The sequence below is a fragment of the Dromaius novaehollandiae genome, chromosome 8 (genome assembly GCF_036370855.1).
Source record: "Dromaius novaehollandiae isolate bDroNov1 chromosome 8, bDroNov1.hap1, whole genome shotgun sequence".
In the NCBI taxonomy this organism is placed as follows: Eukaryota; Metazoa; Chordata; class Aves; order Casuariiformes; family Dromaiidae; genus Dromaius; species Dromaius novaehollandiae.
Window position 1 is genome coordinate 31,692,299 of NC_088105.1, and position 21,699 is coordinate 31,713,997.

At 62.5% G+C, this 21,699-nt stretch overlaps 1 protein-coding gene across 1 annotated transcript; it reads left to right on the plus strand.

Moving 5' to 3' along the window:
* Positions 1 to 12,676: 12,676 nt before the first annotated feature.
* Positions 12,677 to 19,464, plus strand: TSPAN1 (tetraspanin 1). Its single transcript, XM_026103654.2, has 8 exons — positions 12,677 to 12,787; positions 12,906 to 12,970; positions 15,729 to 15,935; positions 16,331 to 16,405; positions 17,183 to 17,281; positions 17,652 to 17,789; positions 18,110 to 18,193; positions 18,595 to 19,464. The coding sequence occupies exons 2-8, from the start codon at positions 12,914 to 12,916 to the stop codon at positions 18,646 to 18,648; spliced, it is 714 nt and encodes a 237-aa protein (XP_025959439.1). The 5' UTR covers positions 12,677 to 12,787; positions 12,906 to 12,913; the 3' UTR covers positions 18,649 to 19,464.
* The last annotated feature ends 2,235 nt before the right edge of the window (positions 19,465 to 21,699 follow it).

The following is a 21,699-nucleotide window of genomic DNA, read 5'->3' on the forward strand; positions in this document are numbered from 1 at the left end:
CCCGGTCTGGCCAGGCTCCAGTCGGCAGCGACGTTCACCTCCTGCCATGGAGACGGTGTTTTTCTTCTCCGTTTCCTGCCCTGGCATTGCTGCTTGGGGTGGTTTTAAAGAGGCTGCTGATGGGCAGCTGTGTTGTAACAAAGAGGTCTCTTTGCGAGGGGGCAACGCCAGCTGCGCACACACGTGTGCAGGCGCACACTCATGCAAACACGTGTGCACACACACGTGCACACATGCATGCGCACACACACGTGCAAACACGCGTGCACACGTACATGGGCAGCCCTGCTCCTGCCCAAATCCCTGGCAAAGCCTTTCTCCATGGAAAGCGCTTGGCCTCCTGCATGCCAGAAACCCGATCCTGCCTCTCCAGCGGCTCCCGTGGGGTTGGTCCCTGCTCTCAGGGCAGCCCTGGCAAAGGGGTGAAGGAAACCTGCATAAACCAGGGTCTGATCCTGCCCCGCACGGCTGCTCGTGCTGACTCCATGCTGGGCAAAACGGGGGGCCAGTGCCGGCAGGGCTGGGGCTCGCTGCTCCCCTGCCCGCCGCGGGGATGTTGGCCGGGACCTGCCACGATGCTGCTTGCGCAGATTGGGAAAAGCAGCCACAACCTGCTCCCCGAGCCGGGAAGGCGCCGCGGATCGGCTCTGGCCCGAGGCGATTAGCCCCGGGAGCAGCACTGCCTAACGAGCTCCTTGGCACCGCGCAGCCGTGGGGGCACCCGTGGGGTGGGGGAGCCCGGGCCGCTTGCCGCCCTGCCGGCAGCTCCCTTTCCAAGCGGGACTCAGGGGCGTCCTGGCACCCGGCGCCGCAGAGCCTCAGCGAGGAGCAGGAGGGTTCGGCAGCCGGCACCACAGGCCACGGGAGCCCGGCAGCCCAGAGGCCATGGCTGGCAGCCCGGGAAGGGTTAACCGCGGAGGCTCCCCGGCCGATCGCTGCCCCAGCGCGCTCTGCTCTCTCAGTGTCGGAGGGAGCTGATAACCAGCTATAAGAAGTTAATGATGCTGCAGGATGAGTCATTGGTCTCCCGCCGCTCTCCAGATGTTGCAGCCCGTTCCTGCAGGTCCCCATCCCTTCCTGAGCCCCGGCTACACGACAGAAACCCCCAAATCCACAAACTGACCCCAAACAGAGCCCCCGCCCCGAGCGAGTGCTGGCAGCCCGGCTTGCCCCCGTGCCCATGCACCGAGCCAAACGTCTCCGGTGGCTGGCAGCTACCCGGCCCCCCGCCAGCGCTGGCTGCCGACCCCGCCGCCCCCACGCGCCTCCGCTCTCGCCCTGAGGAGGAGGAGGAGGAGGGAGGAAGGAGGGGACGGCGTGGACACGGGGCTGGGTGCCACGGGGCTGAGTCAGGCCGGGCGGGAAGTGCTGGGCCCTCTCCCGGCAGCCACGGCTCCCGGGGCAGGAGTGAGTAAGCCGGCCCCGCGGCGCGCATCCAAGTCGCCGCGCGTTTCGGTAAAGGCGGAGGATGTTTAGCCGAGCGATGGTGGGGAGGAGGTCGGGGTGGGGAGGTGGCATCCTCGTCGCCCCATCGCTGCTGCCCTGCTTGCACTGCCACCACCTGCATGAGGGCCCGAAATAAGCCCTGGCCCCGGCCAGGCGTCTCGGCCTCGCGGGAAGCCCGCGGTGATGATTTTCCCGGGCAGCTCTGCGCGAAGCCAGGCATCTTTGCAAGAGTCGGCGTCTTTGCAAGACCCCAAAAACGAGCTGAAAGGGGGCAGCGCGGCGGCGCTGGGAGGGACACGGCGCCGTGGCGGGGTTAAGGGCTCGGCCGGGGGAAGCCGGGTGCGGGAAAGCAGCAGCAGCGTCCTCCGAGGTCCCCAGGTGCTGGAGCTGCTGGCAGAGCCGCTGGGCCCGTGACAGCCTCTAATCCGTGCCGAGCCCTGACCTAATTCCCGGGCACGTGAGCGCGTCTCCAGGCAGACGGCATGCAACGGCCGGAGATCAAAGCCGGGGGCTGGCAGTGCACGGGCCCGGCACGCCTGGAGACGGCGGCTCCAATCCGCCTCTCCCCAGCACGGGATTTGCTGTTGCAGGGGCCCATCTGCCAGCGCCTCAGGCCTGCGGGGAGTCTCCGGTGTCTAATAAGGGTTGAGTGCATGTGCAGGGATCTCTCCTCTCCCTCAATAGCCGCAAGACCCCTCGGTGAAATTGGGTTGCTTTCGGGTACGCACACCGCGCGGGGCCGGGGCTCTTTGCAGTCCTCTGGTCCTCTCCGGGAAAGGGCCCTCTGCCTCGCTGTGGGGCATGGCGGCATGGCACTCGTGGCAGAAAGTGACCCCGAGCCCGCCGGGGGGACGGTGCTACCCGGAAAGGCGGAGGCAGGAACCGTGCAGCAGGGTGAAACGGCTTTTCCGTGGCGCGGTGCCAAAATGGGAGACAGGGCAAGGACCGAGGTCCTGCGTCGCTTTTCGGCAGCCTGGGTGTGGGAAGGCGGCGCCCCGCTCGGGCCGGGTTTGCTGCGGCGAAAGGCAGCAGCCTCGACGTTGTAGGTGCGTAAGCCGTTTCCCCCGGAGCAGCCTCCTCCCTCCTCATGGAAATTTAAGACCAGTTTTTGGTAGCGTAGAAAATACCCGGTTCCCTCTGACACATTGAGTGGCCCGAGTGGGTGATGCTGCGTGAGTACCGAAGCCGCAGCCGGACCCGGCCTGCTGCCTTCCCCTCCTCCTCTTCCTCCTTGCCGGGCCAGCCGGGATGCGGCGCGCCAGGGTGGCCGGCGGGGAAGCGGTGAGCTCATGCTGCTGCATATAGCTCTGCCATCACATCCCTTCTCCCTAGCAACGCGGCCTGGCGCGCCGCCCGCCCGGCCCCGCGCCCCCCCGGCCGCCCGGTGCAGGTGGGGGCCGCCGCGGTGCCAGCGCGGCTCCGTGCCCGGCTGTGCCGTCCCGTGCCCGGTGCCGCAGTGCCGCCCACCGGTGCTGCTGCCCGGGGGCTCCGAAACCGAAGCGGTGCGTGGGATGCAACACACCCCCTGCCCCAGAGCCCTGCAGCCAGAGCCAGGATTGGGCCCGGAGGTGCATTTGCCCCAGGGTAACAGCTCCCTGGTTTTAGCCCCCCGGCGCCCCGTCCTGGCCCCACGCTGCTCTGCCGCCACCAAAGAGCCTCGGGGAGGGCAGGGGGAGCTCGCACGCATGCAGGGAGCTGCAGAGCTGCCTAATTGGGGCCGTGACGAGTGCACGGCCGCACCGCGCACCCTCCGAAGGCAACACTCTGGCAGCATCGCCCATGGCTTGCAGGCAGCATCCCCTCCAAGGCCCTGCCTGGGGCGAGCGCGGCAGCAATGCTGGGGACGGAGATAGGACATGCCCGCGGGACTCACCTGCCAGCAGAGCCTGCTTCAGCTCGGGGTCACCCAAATTGCCGGGCGGCGATCTGCAGAGCGCCTCGCCGTCCACACCTGCGGGGCGGCCGGGAAGCAAGGGTCAGTCGGAGTCCCTGGCACGGCGATGCCTGGCGCAGCTCATCCCGGCGGCCAGCGCTCCTGCCTCCCGCCTGTCCCATCCCGGGAAGGCTGCCGGTACCTTTTTTTTCCAGTGCCTCGATGAGCCTCGCCATGGTGGGCACGGCCTGCTCGGGAAAGCGCGCGTGCTCGGCAGAGTCCGCCGGCCCGGAGAGCCCTGCTGCGGAGAGAGAAAGCTGCGAGCGGCGGGTGCCAGCGCTGCCGTGCCCGGGGGCCAGCTCGTGCCCAGCTCCACGCCAGCCCGCCTTGCTGCCCGTCCCGAGCGGATTTGTTTTGATGCAAAGACACTAAAAAGAATCCTGACAAATTAAATGAGGATCCCGCGCGACTGCGCCTCGCGCAGCAAGTGGGGTGCAGCCCGGCCAGCTCGTTTGGGAGGTTTGCTCCATCCTCAGCTTTTCCTGCCTGGCGGGAAGGCCGGGCAAATAAAAGCATAACCGTCTGAAGGAAGAAGGAGGAAAAAAGAAAAAGGGCTTTGGCATGCACCCATCTCTGGTGAGAAAGCCCCGTGCTGCGGCTTCATGTCCCGGGGCTGCACTGGCGCTCACCGGGCACCGAGCACACGTGGGAAGCGAGTGGCTACCACGGGAAAATGAGCATTGGAGCCAGCCAAAAACATCCCTCAAAAAAACTCCTTCTGGAAATGGAAAGAAAAAGGGAAGAATTTTCCAAAAAAAGGGGGGAAAAAAAAAAGAAAGTTCCTTCTATTCCAAAAAACTTCAGAGGTTTTCATTACGAGCCCCACCGCAAGCCCAGCGCGGGTGCTGTCGCCCCGCTAGCGCGGCAGGACGGGGCCCGGCCTTTCTGGGATGGTTATGAGCGGGGAAACCGCGGGAGGACAAATACGAAGCCTCTCCTCCGGCTCACGGGCACGCGGGGACGCGGCCGGAGCACGTCCGGCAGATGGCAGCATCCTCCGTCTCTTTGCCCCCCCGAAAGCTGGCTCCGCTGGGTTTTCCTTCGTAGAAAAAAATTAATTTAATTCTTTTTTGAATTTAAAATTTTTCCGGTCTTTTGGGGGCAAGGTCCCCCCCAGTTTTCTCTGCTGCCGGATTTTCCTTGTTTGCCTGCCTGGATTTTTGTTGGATACATCATGCAATGCTTTGACCTCCCTCCCAGCCCCAAGGCCCCGGGGCGAGTAACTCCCGGGGCACCCAGCCCCCCGCGCCCCCCCCGCCGCCCCGGCACTCACCACGGGGCTGGCTGCCGGGCGGCGGGGGCACGGGCCGAGGCCTGGCCTTGGCGGCGGCGGGGACGCGCGCGGGGGCCAGGTACTCCACGTAGGCGCCGGGCAAGTCGCCGCGCTCACCGAAGGCGCCGAGCCGGCCCGTGGGGCCCCGCTCATCCCCGTCCTTGGGGTTGGGGGCACTTGGCGGCCCGGCCACGCTGGCCGCTGGCACGTCCCCGGGGCACGGCGGCGGCTCTTCCTCCCGCTCCGGCCGGTACTCGTAGAGGGCCTGGTGCTGCGGCCCGTCCGAGGAGGCCATGGTGCCGGTCACGCCGCCCGGACGGCCCCGGCGGGCATGCGGGGCACCGACGGGCACCGCAGGGTTTCCTTCCCTGCGCACGTGCCGGAAGGTCTCCGCGTCGGGGAGCAGCCCCTGCCCTCTCTGGGCCCCCCGTCCTCTTGAAGCTGCTGCGGAGCCGAGCGGGTCCCAGGGCTCGGTGGGCCGCGGGGGTCGCAGACGAGGCCGATGGGGCGGCGGGCGCGAGTGCGGTGCCCTCTCGGCCCCTCGCCGCCCTTCGCCCGCGCGTGGGGCTGGCCGCTGCCGGGGGAAAGGCAGCGCGTCAGCGAGCCCAACCGCAGCGCGTCCCCCGGCCGAGCGCTGCCGCGGCCCCCGGCGCGGCCCCTCGCCCACCTCACGCACCGGAGCGGGGAGCAGCCCGGCGGCTCCGGCGGCCGGGGACGTCACGCCGGCGGGATCGGATGCTGCGCACCGGGGAGGCGCCGGCGAGGCCCTGGGAAGGAGGGCGAGAGATGGAGCAACGTGCTTTTAAAATCGACCGTGGGCGCTGCGCATCCCAGCGGCAGCGCGGATTTCCCTGGGTTTCGCTGGATTTTCGGATGCACGGAAAGCACCGCAGCGGCGCGGGGGGGCAAGGCTGCCGCTCCGCCTCGCCCGGGGCCCGCGGTGCTCGGCCCCGCGGTGCCGCGGTGATGTCAGCGGGTGCCCCCCCCCGTCCCCCCCCGCCCCCCCCCCCCCATAGCTCCGCAGCATGGCGCGGCGGGGCGGGCGCTTTGCTCGGGGGGGCTGCGTGGGGGGGGGACATGCAGCAGGGCCCCCCCGTGCCTGCCGCCTCCTCACTGAGCCGGGCGAGAAAATCAGCATCATCCGAGCGGGAGCTGCTGCTTCCTAAGAATCAATGGGGTTAAACCGCATGGGGCAGGACTGGGGGAGGAGGCTGGTGGGGCACATGCAGAAAGGGCCCGGCTCTGCCCCGGAGAGCGAGTGGTACGATTAGGTGCAACGAGAGCGTCGGGGCTCAGCTGCCCGCTGGCTGGGGGGCTCCTGTGCTGCTGGCGGCACTGCCCCAAGGTGCTTCACATCTCCATGAGTCTCCGAAGGGCACCTTAAGTTTGGGCACAGACGAGCTGCCCAAATGTTTGGGTGCTCGTGGGGCACAGAGAGGCTGGCTGCGGTGCTCCCAGGCGCACAGAGGGTTGATTTTTATTTTCAAATCCTTGCTTCTCATGCTGCCTTCTCTGAACTGGCGGCTGCTCCGTGTCTTTGCCGCAGGTTGGGCAGCCTAAAAATAGACGGTACCTAAAACACGAGCTCTGGGAAATGCACTCTGGCTGAATCCAGGCCAGCGCTGGAGCAGCACGGGGGGCCGCCGCGCTCATGAGCCAGGAGCGCTCATCACGCGCTGGCCGGCCTTCCCTCCCTGCTCTTCAGCTCCGGGGGAAACTGAGGCACAGGCAGGGATTTGGCCCAGGTCCGTGGGGGAGGAAGGGCTCGGAGCAAAGGCACGGCTCCTCATGCTCTGTCCGTGGGCGAGCGTGCAGCGCCTGGCACCATGCACCTTGTGCGCCCCCAAAGATACAAGGGGCCTCGGCCCCCCAGCCGGGCTGGCCCCCGCCGGGGGCTTGGGCATGAGGGGACCCCCGCGCTCCCCCCATGCCGCGGGAGCCCGAGCAGCACCGACCTCGCGGCAGATGAAGCATCTCACAGGAACATCCCCGGTCTCCTAGCAACTGTGCGTGGCCAGATCCAGGGAGTCCAGCTACCCCGATCCCCCCGCGGGCACCCCGGTCCCCCATGCAGCGCAGCCCATGCATCACCTCCCCAGTGCAGGGCCTGGGGTTGGGGGCCAGGGAGGACCCCGGGGAGCCGGGCTGGGGGTGGTCTCCTCCAGACCGGTGGCACCCAGGAGCTGGTGAAGGGCAGGTCCAGGGCAGGATGCTTACCCTGGGGCTGGGAAATTTAGGGAAATCTCAGCAAACTCCTCCCCGGCGCAGCGCGGCCCGGAGCCGTCATCCCAGGGACTGTACTGCAGCTGCACTGCCGGGGCCGTGCGTGGCCCTCGCAGCCCCCTGCTGCCCTCGCAGCCCAGACCGGCAGCTGCCGGGGCCGGCACTGAGAGGGCTTGTTCTCCTCTCCCGCGCCCCTCTCCCGCTGGCACCGCAGCTGCCGGCACAGGGTCCTCCCCGGCTGCAAGCGGCCCCAGTGTGCTGGGTGCTGGGAGCACAGGCGCAGCCCGACTTGGAATGGCGTCAGAGGGGCTTGGGGACAGCTCAGGGGTCTTTTCCCATGAAATCCAGGGAAAGCAGTGCACCGCTCCTGACGGGCATCCAGAGGGAAACCAACACCGTATCCTGCTCCGAGCGGGGAGCTGTGTCTTGCAGGATGGGTCGCAAGACTGGTCCCCCACCCGTGCCTCTTCCCCAGGACACAGAAAGCAGCGGCATCTCCCCTGGGCAGCCCGGGCCTGCGGGGCACGCGGTGCTGGGACCCTCACGCTGGTGCCGCAGCCTCCCCGCTCAGCGGCACCGCCGGCACCCGGGGCTGCTCGGTTTGCTGCAGCTGGACGCTGCTCCAAGTGGGCACTTCCCTGCCTGGAGCCGGCCCCGGGCGTGTTCCCGTGGGCACGGCGGGGTTTTGCTGGGGAAGAGCCCCAGCGCTGGCTGCGGGCGCTGGCAAGCAAAGACCGTGCCAGCTGGGTGCCCCGGGGGGCGGTGAGCCCCCTGCCCGTGCGCTGCCCCAGCCCCGCTCTGCGTCCCACGGAGCAGCCTCCTGCCGGGCCCTGATGAGCTCCAGATCATTCCTCATTTGCTTAATAAGCAGAGATCATTGCAATGAAAGATCGGCCTTTGACTCGCCTGGTTTCTGCTTCCCCACCGGGACTCGAGCACAGCAGCTCCTATACCCCCTCTGCCCTTCGAGCTGCTCTTTGCACGAGAAGCCCGGCAGCATTTTCACCCTTTTCCCCAGGCCGCCCACCCCCCGCGTGGCCCCCGAGGGCGATGCTGGCTGTGGGACCCCCAGCTGCCTTTTTTGGTTCATTTCTGCTTCGCCCCTCCGGAAGGGGCCGTATTCTGCTTTTCCTTCCCTTTAGGAGAGCGAGCTTCTCCGGGGGAGCTGGGCGCTGGCACCGGCACCGCGAGTGGGCAAAGCCCTCTGTGAGTCCCTGCCACCCTTGCTGGTGGGACTTGACATTGGGAAGAGGGATGAGGGCTTGAGCGCAGCTCTGGAGCAAAGAAACCTCCTGAAAAGTGGCACCCCACGCGGGGTTGTCCCGGCGTGACCCTGTGGCGCAGCCTCGCACGTCCCCGTGGCCGGCACAGCTCAGATTTACAGCAGCCGGTGCCTCTATATGGCCCCTGTTAATTAATTTGGGAGGATTTATCCAGCTTGGACACATGCAAGTGCAAGAAAACGTGATCTGGAGAGGGGCTGGCAGCTGGCCACCCCACGGCTAGCAAGGGCAGATGTGCTGCGAGCCGGTGAATGTGCCGGGATAGATGTGCATGAAGAAACAGCCCGATACGCTGGCGGGAAAGTGTCAGCAAGCCCTTCATTAACGGCGTGCTTAAAACACAGCTACGAGCACAGGCGCAAGTAAAATCGGCTACCTAAGGTGCCAGACTGGGTCCTCGCCCCGAACAGCTCGGCATCCCCTGCGCGCGCCTGGTGAGATGCACTTCTGAAATGCACTCCCGTGCTCCCATTATCCCTATCTCTATTCCGGCCCGCTCACGGCATAGATCCACTTTTTGGACCCGAGCTGTGATTTTGCACACAGCCATGGAAATCAGGAGAAATTCCCCCGAAGTCGGGAGATGCAGCCATGGGTCATGGGGAAACCTGTTTGATTTCACGCCCCTGTCCCTCCCGGAGCTGGGGGAAATCAGTGAATTCTCCAGTTCTCTGGCCAAAATGGTCTGAGTTTTGTTTGTTTTAGATAGGGCTGCAGTTTGCTTAGGCTCGAGATGTCCTTTCAAAGCTGAAAATTGAAATCCGTCACTGTCGAGAGGTCAAAAACTTTCGGCTCCTTTAGATATTTATTTCTATTCTGTTTCAGCAGGAAAAATAAAACACTGATGAGTTCGATGCAAAGCGCATTAACTTTGATTTGCAGATCTCAAGCCCGGTTCATCTCCGGTGCGTTGGCTGGGGACACGCAGCGCAGGGTGTCGCTGCCCCTCAGTCACCCTGAGCGACACGGCGCCAGCCTGGATGCTGGCTGGGTGGCCTGGCAGATGTTTCCAGTCCGAAACATGTGTGCGGATGCCCACTGCACGGGGAGCCCAGGCTGCCTGCGGGCCTGCTTCGCAGCCCTGGGGCCAACCCTGCTCAGGGTTTGTCCCTGCTGCTTCCACCTCTCCACTGTTCCTAGCTGCAGACAGGGAGCTCTGCTGCAAGGCAAACGGTTTTGGGAAAGACAGGTTTGGTATCCTATGTTTTACAAAGAGGGGAAACTGAGGCACGGGGGCATCCCGTGTGCCCAGCTCAGCTCCCTGCATGGCATTACTACAAGCAAGCTCCGCACGTTGCACGGCTCAGGCCAAGGCTGAGATGGTCCTTGTGCAGGGATGGGATAGGAAACAGCGAGCCCATGTGCTAAACCCCACCGCCAGGCTGGAGCCTCCTGCCCTTGCAATGGGTCCCTCTTCCCACCCGAGATGCCAAGGCTCATGGTAGCAGGGCCTGACTGGCAGCAGGCTGGAAATTCAGTGCTTTCTCCCCCCAAAGCACCCCCCATGCACCCCAGGGCTCTTCTCTGGAGCTCTCCATGTGAGAGGGGCTTCTCTTTGGCTTAGCACTTGCCGGCAGGGCTGGAAGTGGGACATCCAGATCCCGTCTCAGACAAAATGTGAATATGAACTCCCAGGACAGGCCATTGGGAAGTGATGGAGGAGGAAGAGTGGGGGAGATGAGAAGCAAGCAGGAAAGAGCAGAAAGTAAGGGAGAGCCTGCGCGAGTACGGGGTGGGGTCTTGAGGAGGACAAGAGAGGGAAGATGTTGGGTGCAAAGACTGGAAGGGGTTTGATGCTGTGAGCAAAGCTGGTGTCCCTGGGGCGACTCCTGCACCTGGGCAGCAGGCTGAATTGGTGAATAAGCACCAAAGAAAGCAGGATCCCATCCCCAATGTCTGCTTCTCCAGCTTTTGGCTGGCCAGGGAGATGGAAATAGGTAATGACGATGTCAGTGATGGGGTTCAGATTTAGGGGGAGAAATCTTGGCACAGCACCGTTGAACAGTGCAAGTCCTCACTGCAGGCTGCTGTGGAGCCTACAAGATTATGTGGCTGCAGAAAGCTGCTGGACGTATTCCTTGAAGGAAAGCCTGTGGAGGGTTATTCCAGGGAGACACCATCACATGGAGTCTGGCAGAGGAGCCGTCACTGAACATGTGCCTTGCTGCTGCACTATTCCCAGGCAGTGGCTGGTAGCCAGTGCAGGAGACACGACCTGGGCTAGCTGGGCCTTTGGGCTGACCACGTAGAGCCACTTTTGAATTGCAGGGGAGATATGGCTCGGACACCGCGCCCCTGCGCTTCAGGGTGGTGGGTGAAAAGCAGGGCTTGGGGCTCGGTGCGCGGCTGGGCGGCCGGGTGCTCACATGGGGCACTGGGGAGCTGGCAGTGTCACCGATGCAGATGGATGCGTGGGAATGCCGCCCAGCCCGTTCTGCTGCAATTGGATCAGGCATTCCCGGAGAGCTGGAAAAATCCACCCTCGGCTCCGTAATTGGGCTTGGATGGGGATGGCAACTGGGAATATCCAAAACCAGCTAACCTTCAGAGTTAGGTGCTGGGGAGCCCAGTTCAGCAGCTCCTAGTTCATCCTTTTGGTTCCCTGATGGCTGGGACAAATCCCAGCTAAACCAGTGAGATCGAATGGCCCCGGGCTCTTGCAGCCACCGGTCTCCGCGTGCTTGGAGAGGACCCGATGTGCCAGGCCACAGCAGCAGAGCTCACCAGCTGCTCACCGCAACAGCCGGGTGGCCAAGGGCCGGGCTCGGCTGCCGGTGCCCGTCTCCGCAGGTGCTCTCTCTCGTCCGCGTCGGGCTGGGCCACCCTGCCGCCATGCACAGCCCCGAAAACAAGGTGGGGATAGGGACTGCCCCGAGCACTCACGGCGCTAAGCCCGTCTCCCACAAGGGCGTTTTGTCCTGTCTCCTGCAGATGTGGAGATGACATTTGTTGTTGTGCGCTCGTGCTTCGCAGCAAACACTGATGCCTTTGACAAGATTATTTTTTGGGGGGGTTGTGTGCAGTGAAGAGGGTCTGGCTGGGATGGGGCATCTTTTGGGCGAAAGGCTCTGCGATGGCTCCTCAATGCCCTTTCGGTGGATGCCTTGTCCTGAAGGCCAGGTTTAACTGCAGCATGTTCTTAGCTGTTGGGCACCTCCTTGGCTGGGCAGGGGTCAGGAGGGAGGGAGCAGGCCCCTTCAGGAGGGCTGAAGCCTTGGCCTCCCCACCCCTTCTCTCCAGCTGAGGTTAACAGCTGGATTGGCAGCTGGCTGAGGAGAAAGGCTGTGACTGCAGGCAGCTGGTGGGAAGAAGGGTTAAAGCATCAGGATCCAGCTCGGATTGAATTAATGTCCAGAGTGCCTGTGCCTGGGAGATTTCAAGCCCCCCCGTGACACCGGTCCCTGGCGGGAGCCTGGCAAGGCTGACTTCACCCGCCGAGACGCATCTGTGCGGACGGACAGGGAATTCGCTGTGGCGTTTCGTGGCGGAGGGCCGGGGGGGATCTTTGCCCTCCCGCGTCCCCAGCTTTCCCGCAGCGGAGATGCGCTCCCTCTGCCCGGGAGACCGTGGTGGTGTGACGGCCGACGTCACCGGCGGTGAGGCTGGGTGCGGCTGTGCGTCCCCAAACGGTCCCTGTCGTCAGCTGGGCTTGGCCCTGGGCGTCACCGGCTGCCACTGTGCGGAGGAGGAACGGGGTGGCCATGGGCCACGGGCCACCCCAGCTACAGCTTTCCCATGCGGGGGGGTCCCATCGTGTGGGATTTGCCCCCACCCCAAACTGCTCCCACAGCTGAGTGGGAGAGACATCCCCTGCCATCCCTCTCCAGCGCCCGTCCCCTCGCATGCCGCACTGGCCCCAGGGTGTGGGGCAGAGGGGGGCCGTGCTGGCACCGTGTCCAGCCGGGGTGGCCCTTTGGGGACACGGGTAGGGGCACACACGCGGGCGCTGCGAGGACCCAGCCATGGGCGCGAGGGACACCGATGGGATGTCAGCTCATGGTGGCTGTGCTGGCGGCCGAAGCCACAGGGTGGAGGAGGGCAACGCAGAGCGGCAGGGATCGACCCAGCAGTGTCTGAAGGTGCCTCAGTTTCCCCAGCCTGGTGCCAGCTCCCGGCTCAGCTCGCAGAGGATGGGGCAGAGCAGAGCCATGAGGTTCAGGGAAGGCAACAGGGCTTACACGAGTTTTGGGTGAGTGAGACACGGGGGCACTCACAAGCTCTCCTTTACCAGCCCCTGGTGCCTGCACCCATTCCGGTGACGGGGACGTCACCCCTCTGCGCCCCGGGGCAGCAGGACAGGATATCCTCCGTGCCAAGCGGCCACAGCAATGGGCGCAGGTGGCAGCCGCCCCAGCCACACTCCGTCCTTCAGGCGGGTGGCTTTTGGCACCAGAGGGCAGCAAGCCACCAGGCACCCAGCGTGACGGTGTCACCTGGCCACCCCCGCAAGGGGTGGCCCGCTTGGGTGGCTGGGTGCAGCCCGGCTGGGGCCGGGCAGCGCTTTCTCCATTGGAGGAGGTGGCTGCCACTTAGGGCCCTCACCTGCTTAAAGGGCGGGGAGGTGGTGCAGGTGCTGCAGTGGGGCTGGGCAGGCTGAGCTGAATCTCTGGGGAGCTGCTCTCTGCTAAGGTAGGTGGGGTGCTGTGCTTTGGGGAGCGGGCACCCATAGGTGCACCCCGAGGAGCTTCCCCGGAGCAGAGAGGGGTGGCTGGGGCTCTTGCTGATTGTGTGTCTATGCTCTCCCCAGGTGCAAGGATGGGGCTCTTCACGTTTATCAAGGTCATGATGGTCCTCTTCAACCTGGCCATATTTGTAAGTGCTCTTCAGGGCCCTGCTTAACCTGGGAGTGGCTTCCCTCTGCCCAGGGGTGATGTGAACCTGGTGGGCCCCCCTCAACCACCCTGTCAAACTGGGGAGTGGGGCTGGAGCAAGTGGCTCCCTGGGGGAAGGCTGTGCTGCTGTGGTGGGTGAAGCTGTCCAGCATGGACTTCCCTGTGCTCCCTCCTGGAGGGACCTGGGGCTGTGAGCAGGTGGATGCTGGTAGGATTTCTGTTCCTGGGGCCCTGTGGGGTACAAGACCTGATGGCTGCCTGGTTTTAGCTGGGAGCCCTGCCCTGCAATGGGGCAGAGCAGTGTGAGCTGGGCACTGCAAAGCCCTGGGCTGGCAGGGATCTTACCAAGGGTCTGTTCTGGGTGTGGTGGCCAAAGTCCAGAGAGAGGTAAAGCAGGGGACTGTACTGGGCGTTGGATGGTAGCTGTTGCGTCAGCTCTGCGTGTCCTTCCCGGTGTGAAGGTCTGGCTGGGGGTGCTGGGCACTACACACCCTGGAAAGGGTCATCTGCAGGTTCCTGGTTCTCCAAGGGAGCCTGTGTGTGTGGCAGGGACTGGAGGTGTTGTGGCTCCTGCCCTCCATGTACATTTGGGGACAGTAGCAGAGGTCCCTTACAGCTGCTTTGACTTTGCTGGAGCAATAAAGCCACTTGGAAGGGGGGTGGACTTCCACTGCCTTGGAAAGGGAGGAGGAGGAAGCAGAGCCCCCAAGCTCAAAATACTCCCTCCTTGAAGCTGCAGCCCTGCTGTGCCCTAGCACTGGCAGGGAAGGGCTGAGCCTGGCCAAGGGCAGGGTGTCCCTGGGTGGAAATGGCCTTGAGCTGATCTTGTGAGGAGCGTAGGAGTGGCTGGGGCCAGGTATTGCTCAACTGCTCTGGCGGGCGAGTGGGAGGCTTCCCGCAGCTGAGGGAACCGGTGGCAGCGCCCGCCCCAGCAGTGTGATGGACCCTGGCATCCGAGCCGGCCACATGAGCCCTCCAGAGCTGCCAGGGTGCTGCTGGCTTGGCTGCGCCACACAGGGGCTGCTGCAGCCCCACTGGCCTCAAAACTATTTGCCCTGGGGAAGGGAGCAGCTTCAATGCTGCAGCCCAGAGGATGTGGTGCAGGTGGCTGGTGTTCTGGGGGAGTGACCTGTCTGGCTGCCCCAGGGCCTGCAGTGCCCGGAGGTGCCCTCGGTGGCAGGGAGGATGCTGGGCTGACCAAATCTTGCGTTGCCCGGGGAAAACTTGGGGAGCAGAGGAATACCTGTGTCAGCTCCTTGCTCGCCTCCCCTGGGCTGTGTCTGAGGGCTGGGCTGGCAGAGAGCTGGGCTGCCCCTTCCCAGGAGCTCCTGGCTCCTTTTCTGCCCAAATGCTGTATAAATAGCAGTCTGCTGGTGTGGGGGTGGCTGGGTTTGCTCTCTTCCCACCCCCCATCCCATCCTTTCTCTTGGACTTGTGATGATGAAAGATTGGGAATGTGGGAGTGGAGGTGATGCTGAGCGGACATCTGCCTCCCTGCAGGGCAGCCAGCGAGACTGCTGCTGCTCCTTTTCCTTGTGGCCCTGGCCTGGCTGGAGGTGCTTCCTGTGACCTGAGCAAAGCTTGGTGGGGGGGAAGAGAGGAAAGGGGTGGCAAAGCACTCCCTAGCTGAGCTTGCAGGGTGGGAGGAGGCAAACAGCCCTCATGCCACCTGGGCTTGGCTGGCAGCCCCAGCTCTCCTGGTGGAAACCATGCCCAAAGGGCTTTCATCCTCCTCACCCTGGTGGTTGCAGCTCTGGCTGCAAATGAGGCTCCAGTTGCTGCCATGGGTGCTGTGTTCCTGCCCTGCTCTGCTGCTCTCTGAGTGGACATGGCTGTGCATCCTGGTTGGCAAGGATGGCCCCCTGCAAGAGTCCCACCCCCTGCCACAATAAGTGGGGGGACAGGATCTAGGCAACTTTGGTGTTTATGCCTCTGGGAAAGCTGTACCATGGGCTGGTGGAGAGATGGGGTGCAGGCCTTGTACCTCTTTGCTGGGCAATGCTGCTGGGAGCCCTGAGCCTCTGTGGTGCCTTGGGCTGAGCCTTGCTCCTGCCCCATGTGGCCCCAGGGGCTGGGTCTGAGAGCATGGTGGTCTGGCTGGGTTTGGGGTGGCAGTGTGTGGCCAATGGGGAGAAGGTGCAACAGGGTGTGAGGAGCACTGAAGCCTCCTGAGATCTTCAGGAGCAAGGAGCAGCAGGGCAGGACCTTACCAGGACTGAGCTCCCCCAGGGCTTGGCTGCCCCCTGCTTTCCGCTCTAATTCTGGAGCAATCTGAGTTGCATCTTGCCTGCCCCATCCTAAGGCCTTCTGCACTTCCTCAGGGGCATGAGGACACAGGGCAGCTGGCTCCTGTGCTGAACCAAGGACTTGTAAACCTGCGGAGCAGGGCTGGCCATGCCTTGGTAATGCTGCTGGCAGTCCTGTGCCTGGTGTGGTCTCCCTAGCTGCTGAGGGGTGGGAGGATCCTGGGCAGGGAATGAGTTGCAGGGATTTCTGGGGGGGGGGTGTCTCTGTCTCCACTCCAGCCAGTGGTTGTCCTTGCTGCCTCCCTGGGTTATGCTGGACAGCTAATGCTGCCTTCAAACCACAACTTGGTGCCCCAGGAGGGGCTGAGATCTGCCAAAAACCTTCAAGGAGGAAGAAAGCTGTTCCCCCCCCCCCCAATTGGTAATTCTTGCTTCCATTCTAGCTGTCCCTCTCAGGCTGTCTGTGAACTAATGTGTTTTTTTCTCTACCAGCTCGGCGGTGCGACCCTCCTGGGAGTTGGAATCTGGGTTATAGTGGATGGAAAGTCCTTCTTTGATATATTTGGGGCGATTTCCACTAGTGTCCTGCAGGTTGTGAATGTGAGCTACTTCCTCATCGTCATTGGTGCCATCCTAGTGGTGATTGGCTTCCTGGGGTGCTGTGGGGCCCAGAAAGAGAGCAAGTGTCTCCTGATGGTGGTAAGAACATGACTAGGCTCAGCAATGCTTTATCTCTTCATCTGACCTCACTTGAGGTCGGTTTCTGGTGGGGGGAGGCTGGAGGGTTACACTTCTCCATGGAGATGTCCTTTCTGGGTCTTCCTTTGTGGCAGAAATTGTTTCTGAGCAAAGGTTTCCCTAAGAGGACTCTTAGAAGATGCCTGGAGAGGCCAGCCCCCTGAAGATGCAGGGCTTGAGGGGATCCCAGAGTCATGCTGTTTCTGTCTCTGGAGCAGAGCTGAAGGCCATAAAAGGGCTTTGAGCCCTGGATGGGTTGGATAGGCCCTTGGGAAGCAAACGAGTGCAGCAGTTCACCCTGGGGGCCTGTGGACTGTGGCTACTGCTCTGACCTCCCTCCCCCTTGTGTCTCCTAGTTCTTCACAGTGGTGCTGATCATCTTCATTGCTGAAGTTGCTGCTGCCGTGGTGGCTCTTGTCTACACGGGCCTTGTGAGTGGCATGTCTGAATCTTGGGGCTGGGCTAATTCAGGACCTGTGTTTTCTCCTTGAGATGCCTTGGTTAAAACACTGAGGCCTCTGTGCTTGTCTTCAGCCCTGGACAAACAGCACACAGCTCTCTAGACTACCCATGAAAGCCAAGTGCATGCATGTGCTGTGTCTTGAGCTTGTGTTAGCTTGACTTGTTTTCTGTTTGTGGCTTGGATCATCCACAAAATGGGGGTTGCCATCACCCTGAAGAAGTGAGGGCTATGATATGAATTTGGCTTTTTTTTTTCTCAAACACCTTAGTCCAACACCAACTAAGGCTTAATAACATCCCTCTCCCCCCTCTGAGGGTAAGAAGTGCCTGTAAGGGGAATACTGGCAAGGAAGTGTCCAATGCTTCATGCTGAGCAAACTCAACTCCTTATTAGACCCTGGAAAACCCACCCAGGGAGAGAGGTGACTACTTAAACACCAACACATCACCTCATTAGACACCAGAGAAGCCATCCACAAGGCAGATGTCATCAGGCAACCTGGCTCCCTCAATTATGCTGCTTATTGAATGACTCACTGGTCACAAATAGCCTCACTGCTGTGCAGCACTGATGTGTGGGGAGGGTGTCAAGCTGTCCCTGGGCTGCAGGGTTATGGAGTAAGGGGCTTCTGGCCTTGCCATGTCTGATCTACCCCATCCCTGTAGGCTGGGACCCAAGATGGACACTGGGGGCTCTTTGCTCCCCAGAACAGTCTCTGATGGTGTTTTTCCACCTCTTCTCCCAGGCGGAAACACTGCTGACAGCCACTGTGACTCCACTGCTGAAGGAGAAGTTTGGGAAGGAGCCAAGCCTTACGCAAATCTGGAACGTCACCATGAATGAGGTGTGCTGAGCTGCGGGTCCTCCTGAGATGCTCCTGTCAGTGGCCTGGTGGCATCTAGCCCATGGGCTTGGTGGGATGGGGATGTAGCCCTGGCCCCAGGTGTGCCCTATCACCCCTTGGGCTGTGACTGATTCCCAGCCACCTGGAACCTGCCTGTTTGGGATCTAGCAGTGCTTGCACAGTGCATGCCATGTGCTGAAGTCTTTAGGGAGGGGAGATCCCTCTCCTGAGAAGATCCTTGAACATCCCCCCAGATCTGGGTTGAAGCTGGGTGACCCCTCCATGGGGTGGGGAGGGAAGGGACTGAGTGGTGAGGATGCGGCTCCTGGGGAGACCTGGAGGATGTTCTCACCATCTCTCTCCCTCCTAGCTCCATTGCTGTGGCTTGAATAACTACACAGACCTCACGGACTCTCCTTGGCTTCAGCAATACCATACTTACCCTGCGCCCTGCTGCTCTGGATCACAACCATGCAATGAAACCCGTGCTGCAGCAAGTGATGTCCCGGTACGAATGCATGAGCAGCACTTGCTGTCTAGCAGAGCTTGTTTGGTGTGTGCCTTGATGTGGGGAGGTGTGAACTTGGATACCTCTCTGCCTCTTTAGGGCTTTTTTTCCCCCTAATGTTGTGCTTTGATCTCAGAAGGGGCTGAGATGAGATGCCCCGTGAAGCTCCAGACCCTCTCCCTGCCCATGAGGGGCTGGGCTGGGGTACCTGATGGGAGTGGGCGGGGAAATCCTGAGTGTGTGGTGTGCTCCTGGAGGGGGATATACCCCAGCAGTGTGGGGTATTTGCTTGTCCTCACCTCCTCTGTTGCTTCCTGCAGGGTTGTTTCGAACAGCTCCTGACTGAGATCAGGACGAATTCAGGTGTAGTGGGTGGTGTGGCAGCTGGCATTGCTGCCTTGGAGGTGAGTGCCTGAGTGTCACTGCTTTAACCCCTTCTTGCATCTTGGGACAAGTGGGTGGGGCCAGGACAGGCCCAGGTGGCTGATGGTCTACAGCGTGCTGGAGTGGCCCTGTGGACCACCACTGGTCCCACAGTGGCTGCCAAGCCTTCCTCTGCAGGCCTGTCTGGCTCTTCCTCCTTGGGGGTGCTGGGGATGATGCTGCAGGCTGTGACCTGAACCTACTTCTGCCCTACAGCCAGCCTCAGTCCCCTGCAAGGGGGGCTTTTAAGCAAGAGGGAGGAAGGAGTGAGGAGGAGGGCTGGGTGGCAGCACCTTGTGCCAAAGCTCAAGTGCTGAGCCCTGGCCCACAGGGCAGCGGGGAAGGCTAGGAGGGGAGCTGACTCACCTTTTGCCACCTGCAGATTGCATCGATGACGGTTGCCATGTACCTGTACTGCCGCTTGGATGAGAAATGACCCCTGCAAGGGAGATCTGCCTGCCGGGACGTGCCTGCAGTGAGCAGTGCCCCCCCGGGGCCCTGATCGCTCCCCAGGCCTGACGCTGTCCTGCACACTGTGATTTATGGCTGTCTTGATCTACTGAGCTGGGATCTGTAGAGTTCATATGTATATTTTTGTACTGCTATGGCACAATGTATCTGTACATAGAGATTTTTTTTTTTGTTTTTTTTGAAGTGGAAAAAATGGCTTCCTCTGTTTTGCTGATGCTGGTGGGAGATACTGTGGCCCAGGCAAAGATCAGGGCTCCTGATGGAGCTGAGGCCCAGTGATCCCAGCATACTGCCACCAAGCCCAGGCAGGTGCAGGACCTCTCCCACACTGCTGCTGCATCTGAGCCGTGGGGCAGGGACCTGGCTGCTGGTGCTGGGCCAGCCCATGATCCTGAGCCCTGGGGCAAGCCTTGCTGCAGGGCAGGTGGAGGCTGGGGCTAGTCCTGCTGCTGGACCCAGGGCTGTTGCAGGTGGCAGCTGTGCCCCCAGCTGGGGCTGGGACAACCCCAGCTGCTGCCCCATGGGGTCCCCTGGCAGGGGACCTCTATGCTGTACAACCTGCAGGTCCCTGCTCCCATGGGCTGTGACTTGGCCTGGACCACTCAGTACTGTACTGTGATTTTTTTTTTTTTTTGTTTTTTTTTGTGGCAGAAACCCTCTCCCCCTCCATGCTGTAATGAGGAGGAGGGGGAAAAACCTGTTTGTCTTGAATTATAAATTATTTTCTGGAGCTCATCTCTTGTACTTCCCAAATGACTTCAATAAACACCTCTGACCACAACCTTGGCCCCCAGCCTCTGCCTAAGGGTTGGTGGGGAGAGGAGCCAGGCTCGGGGCTGCCTTGCCTGCACCCAGGGGAGCTGGGTGCTCGGAGGGGTGGGCTGGGGGGAGCAGGGCTGGAGCAGAATTGCCTGCACAAAACATGTTTAACCTCCACTGTGGCACATTATACCCTCTGGGGTCACCTGCTTTGCTGTCACGTGCCTGGGAACAAGCAGGAGCGCCGCCCTGTTGGCACAACAGCTTGGGCTGGGTGTGGGTGCAGCGCTGGCCACCTGCACACACAGTCCCACAGTTGGGCTTGTAAATCTCCCCTCTGCGGCACCTCCCCAGCAACGGCTTATCGCAGTGGCTTTTACGGGAGCCTGTAATCGTAGCAGGGCGTGTGTGTCCCCAGTGCTTTCCCGCAAGCAGCAGTTTGGGTGCTTTGGTGCGTGCTTGGAGTCTCTGGTTCCTGCTTCCCCTGATCCCACTGAGCTCTCTCTGCTCCTCACCTTTGCTGGAGTCCAGTGAAAGAGGTGCCACCTCCGTGTCACCACCCCAGCTGAGCCTTTCTTGCTAAACCTGGGGGGGCTGAACGCCCTGTCCCTCCTGCTGAGCTATTACCTGCAAACCGCAACTCCCTGTTCCTTTTTTTTTTTAAAAAAACAAAGCTATTTTATCTGATGTGATGGGGACAAGCTTGGAGAAACAGCAGTGGAGGAACTGGCCAGTGGGGCAGGTGTCCCCACCCTGGTGACTCAGCTGGGGACGGAGGACGGTGGCCCTGCCTCTCCTCCCGCTTGCGGGAAAGCTGCTGGGGAAAAAGCCTCCTCCTTGCTGGGTGGGGGAAGGTTGTGGTTTCGGGTGAGCCGGTGCCCGGCGGCTGACATCAGGGGTTTGCACCCCGCTCTCCTTCCCCGGGGACACCTGGAGCCTGGATCTGCCCTGTCCCCTCCTCGGGAGCCACTCGGGGTGCTGGCAGCTCATCGCGCCAGGTCTCAGGGTGCCCGCCCATCGCTGTTTTGGGGGCTGGCTTTGAAAGCGAGCCCTGCAACCCCCCGGGCATCGTTGCTGCGGCGGCAGCAGTGCGGGGGGCGACGGGCTGGGGGGGATGTGCTGCCTGCTTTGCACGGCTGCCCTCCAAGCGCCAAACCACGGTACCCGAAACACCGGCCGTGACGGGCCGGGGCGAGTTTCGCCAGCTGCGGAGGGCAGTTTCTCTGCAGCGGCTGTTTGCAGGCGCCGAGCTGCGGCCCTCCCCTTCGCCTGGAGGGAAACTTGAAGGACCAGTTTTGCCGCCTGGATGAGGCCATCGGTCGGAGCGAAGGTGCCCGCGTCCACGTGCCACTTCCAGCCCCGATGCCACCTGCCAGGGCAAAAGCAGCTCAGGAAGGTCCCTGGGCCATTTTGGTGCCTGGGTTTACTGCTGCGGTTCCAGGGCTGGAGGGTGGCGTGGGGCTGCGGGCGGGCAGAAGGTTGCTCTGGCTCCGAAAATCCTCGAAAATCTTTGGCAGGCCTTGACGGAGAGCCGAGGGCATGGCTGCCCGGCCGTGCCTTCCCCAGCCTGCAGGCAGCAGGCACCGTCTGATGCTCGGGGTGCTCGTCTCTGCTGGGGGACCATGGGTCGCAGGCGAGCCGGGGCAGCCGTGGGGCTGAATTGCCCAACGGGCTGCGGAGAACCGTGCGGGCAGGAGCCGGTCCTGTGCCCGGCCCAGCTGCCCTCTGCTATCGCAATGGGGCGATCACAAGGATGGAGGTACCAGAGCCGGGCAAAGGTCTGGCTCACCCCAAATCCTGCCCCTGCTGCTCAGGGAAGCTGGATCGGGGCCAGCATGGTGTGACGTTTGCTGAGCATGTTTCCTCCACCAGCCTCCAGCGATCTGAGCCTCCCCGAGCCACCAGAAGTCTCTGTATTTTGTACCCCTTGCGCCGGCCTGGTTCCCCTCCAACCTCAGCCGATAACCTCCCACGGCAAGGAGCCCCTGCGGCGCCTGGGCCCACTTGGCCCTGCCCGGCGTGCGCCCCGGGGTGCTGGGGTGGACTCGCCCCTCAGCTCCCTGAGAAACCGCTGGTGACGTCGGAGAGCCAGAGGCCGAAAAAGTCCCCTGGGGCACGTGATAGCGAATTTCCTTATCGCCCCAGGACAGGCGTCCTTGGGCGCAAGGTGTGCGCAGCAGCCGGCGTCTGCGTCCCCTCCTTCTCCACCCGTGACGCAGCGCTGGTGACGGCAGAAGGAAAAAGTCCCCCAGCTGGG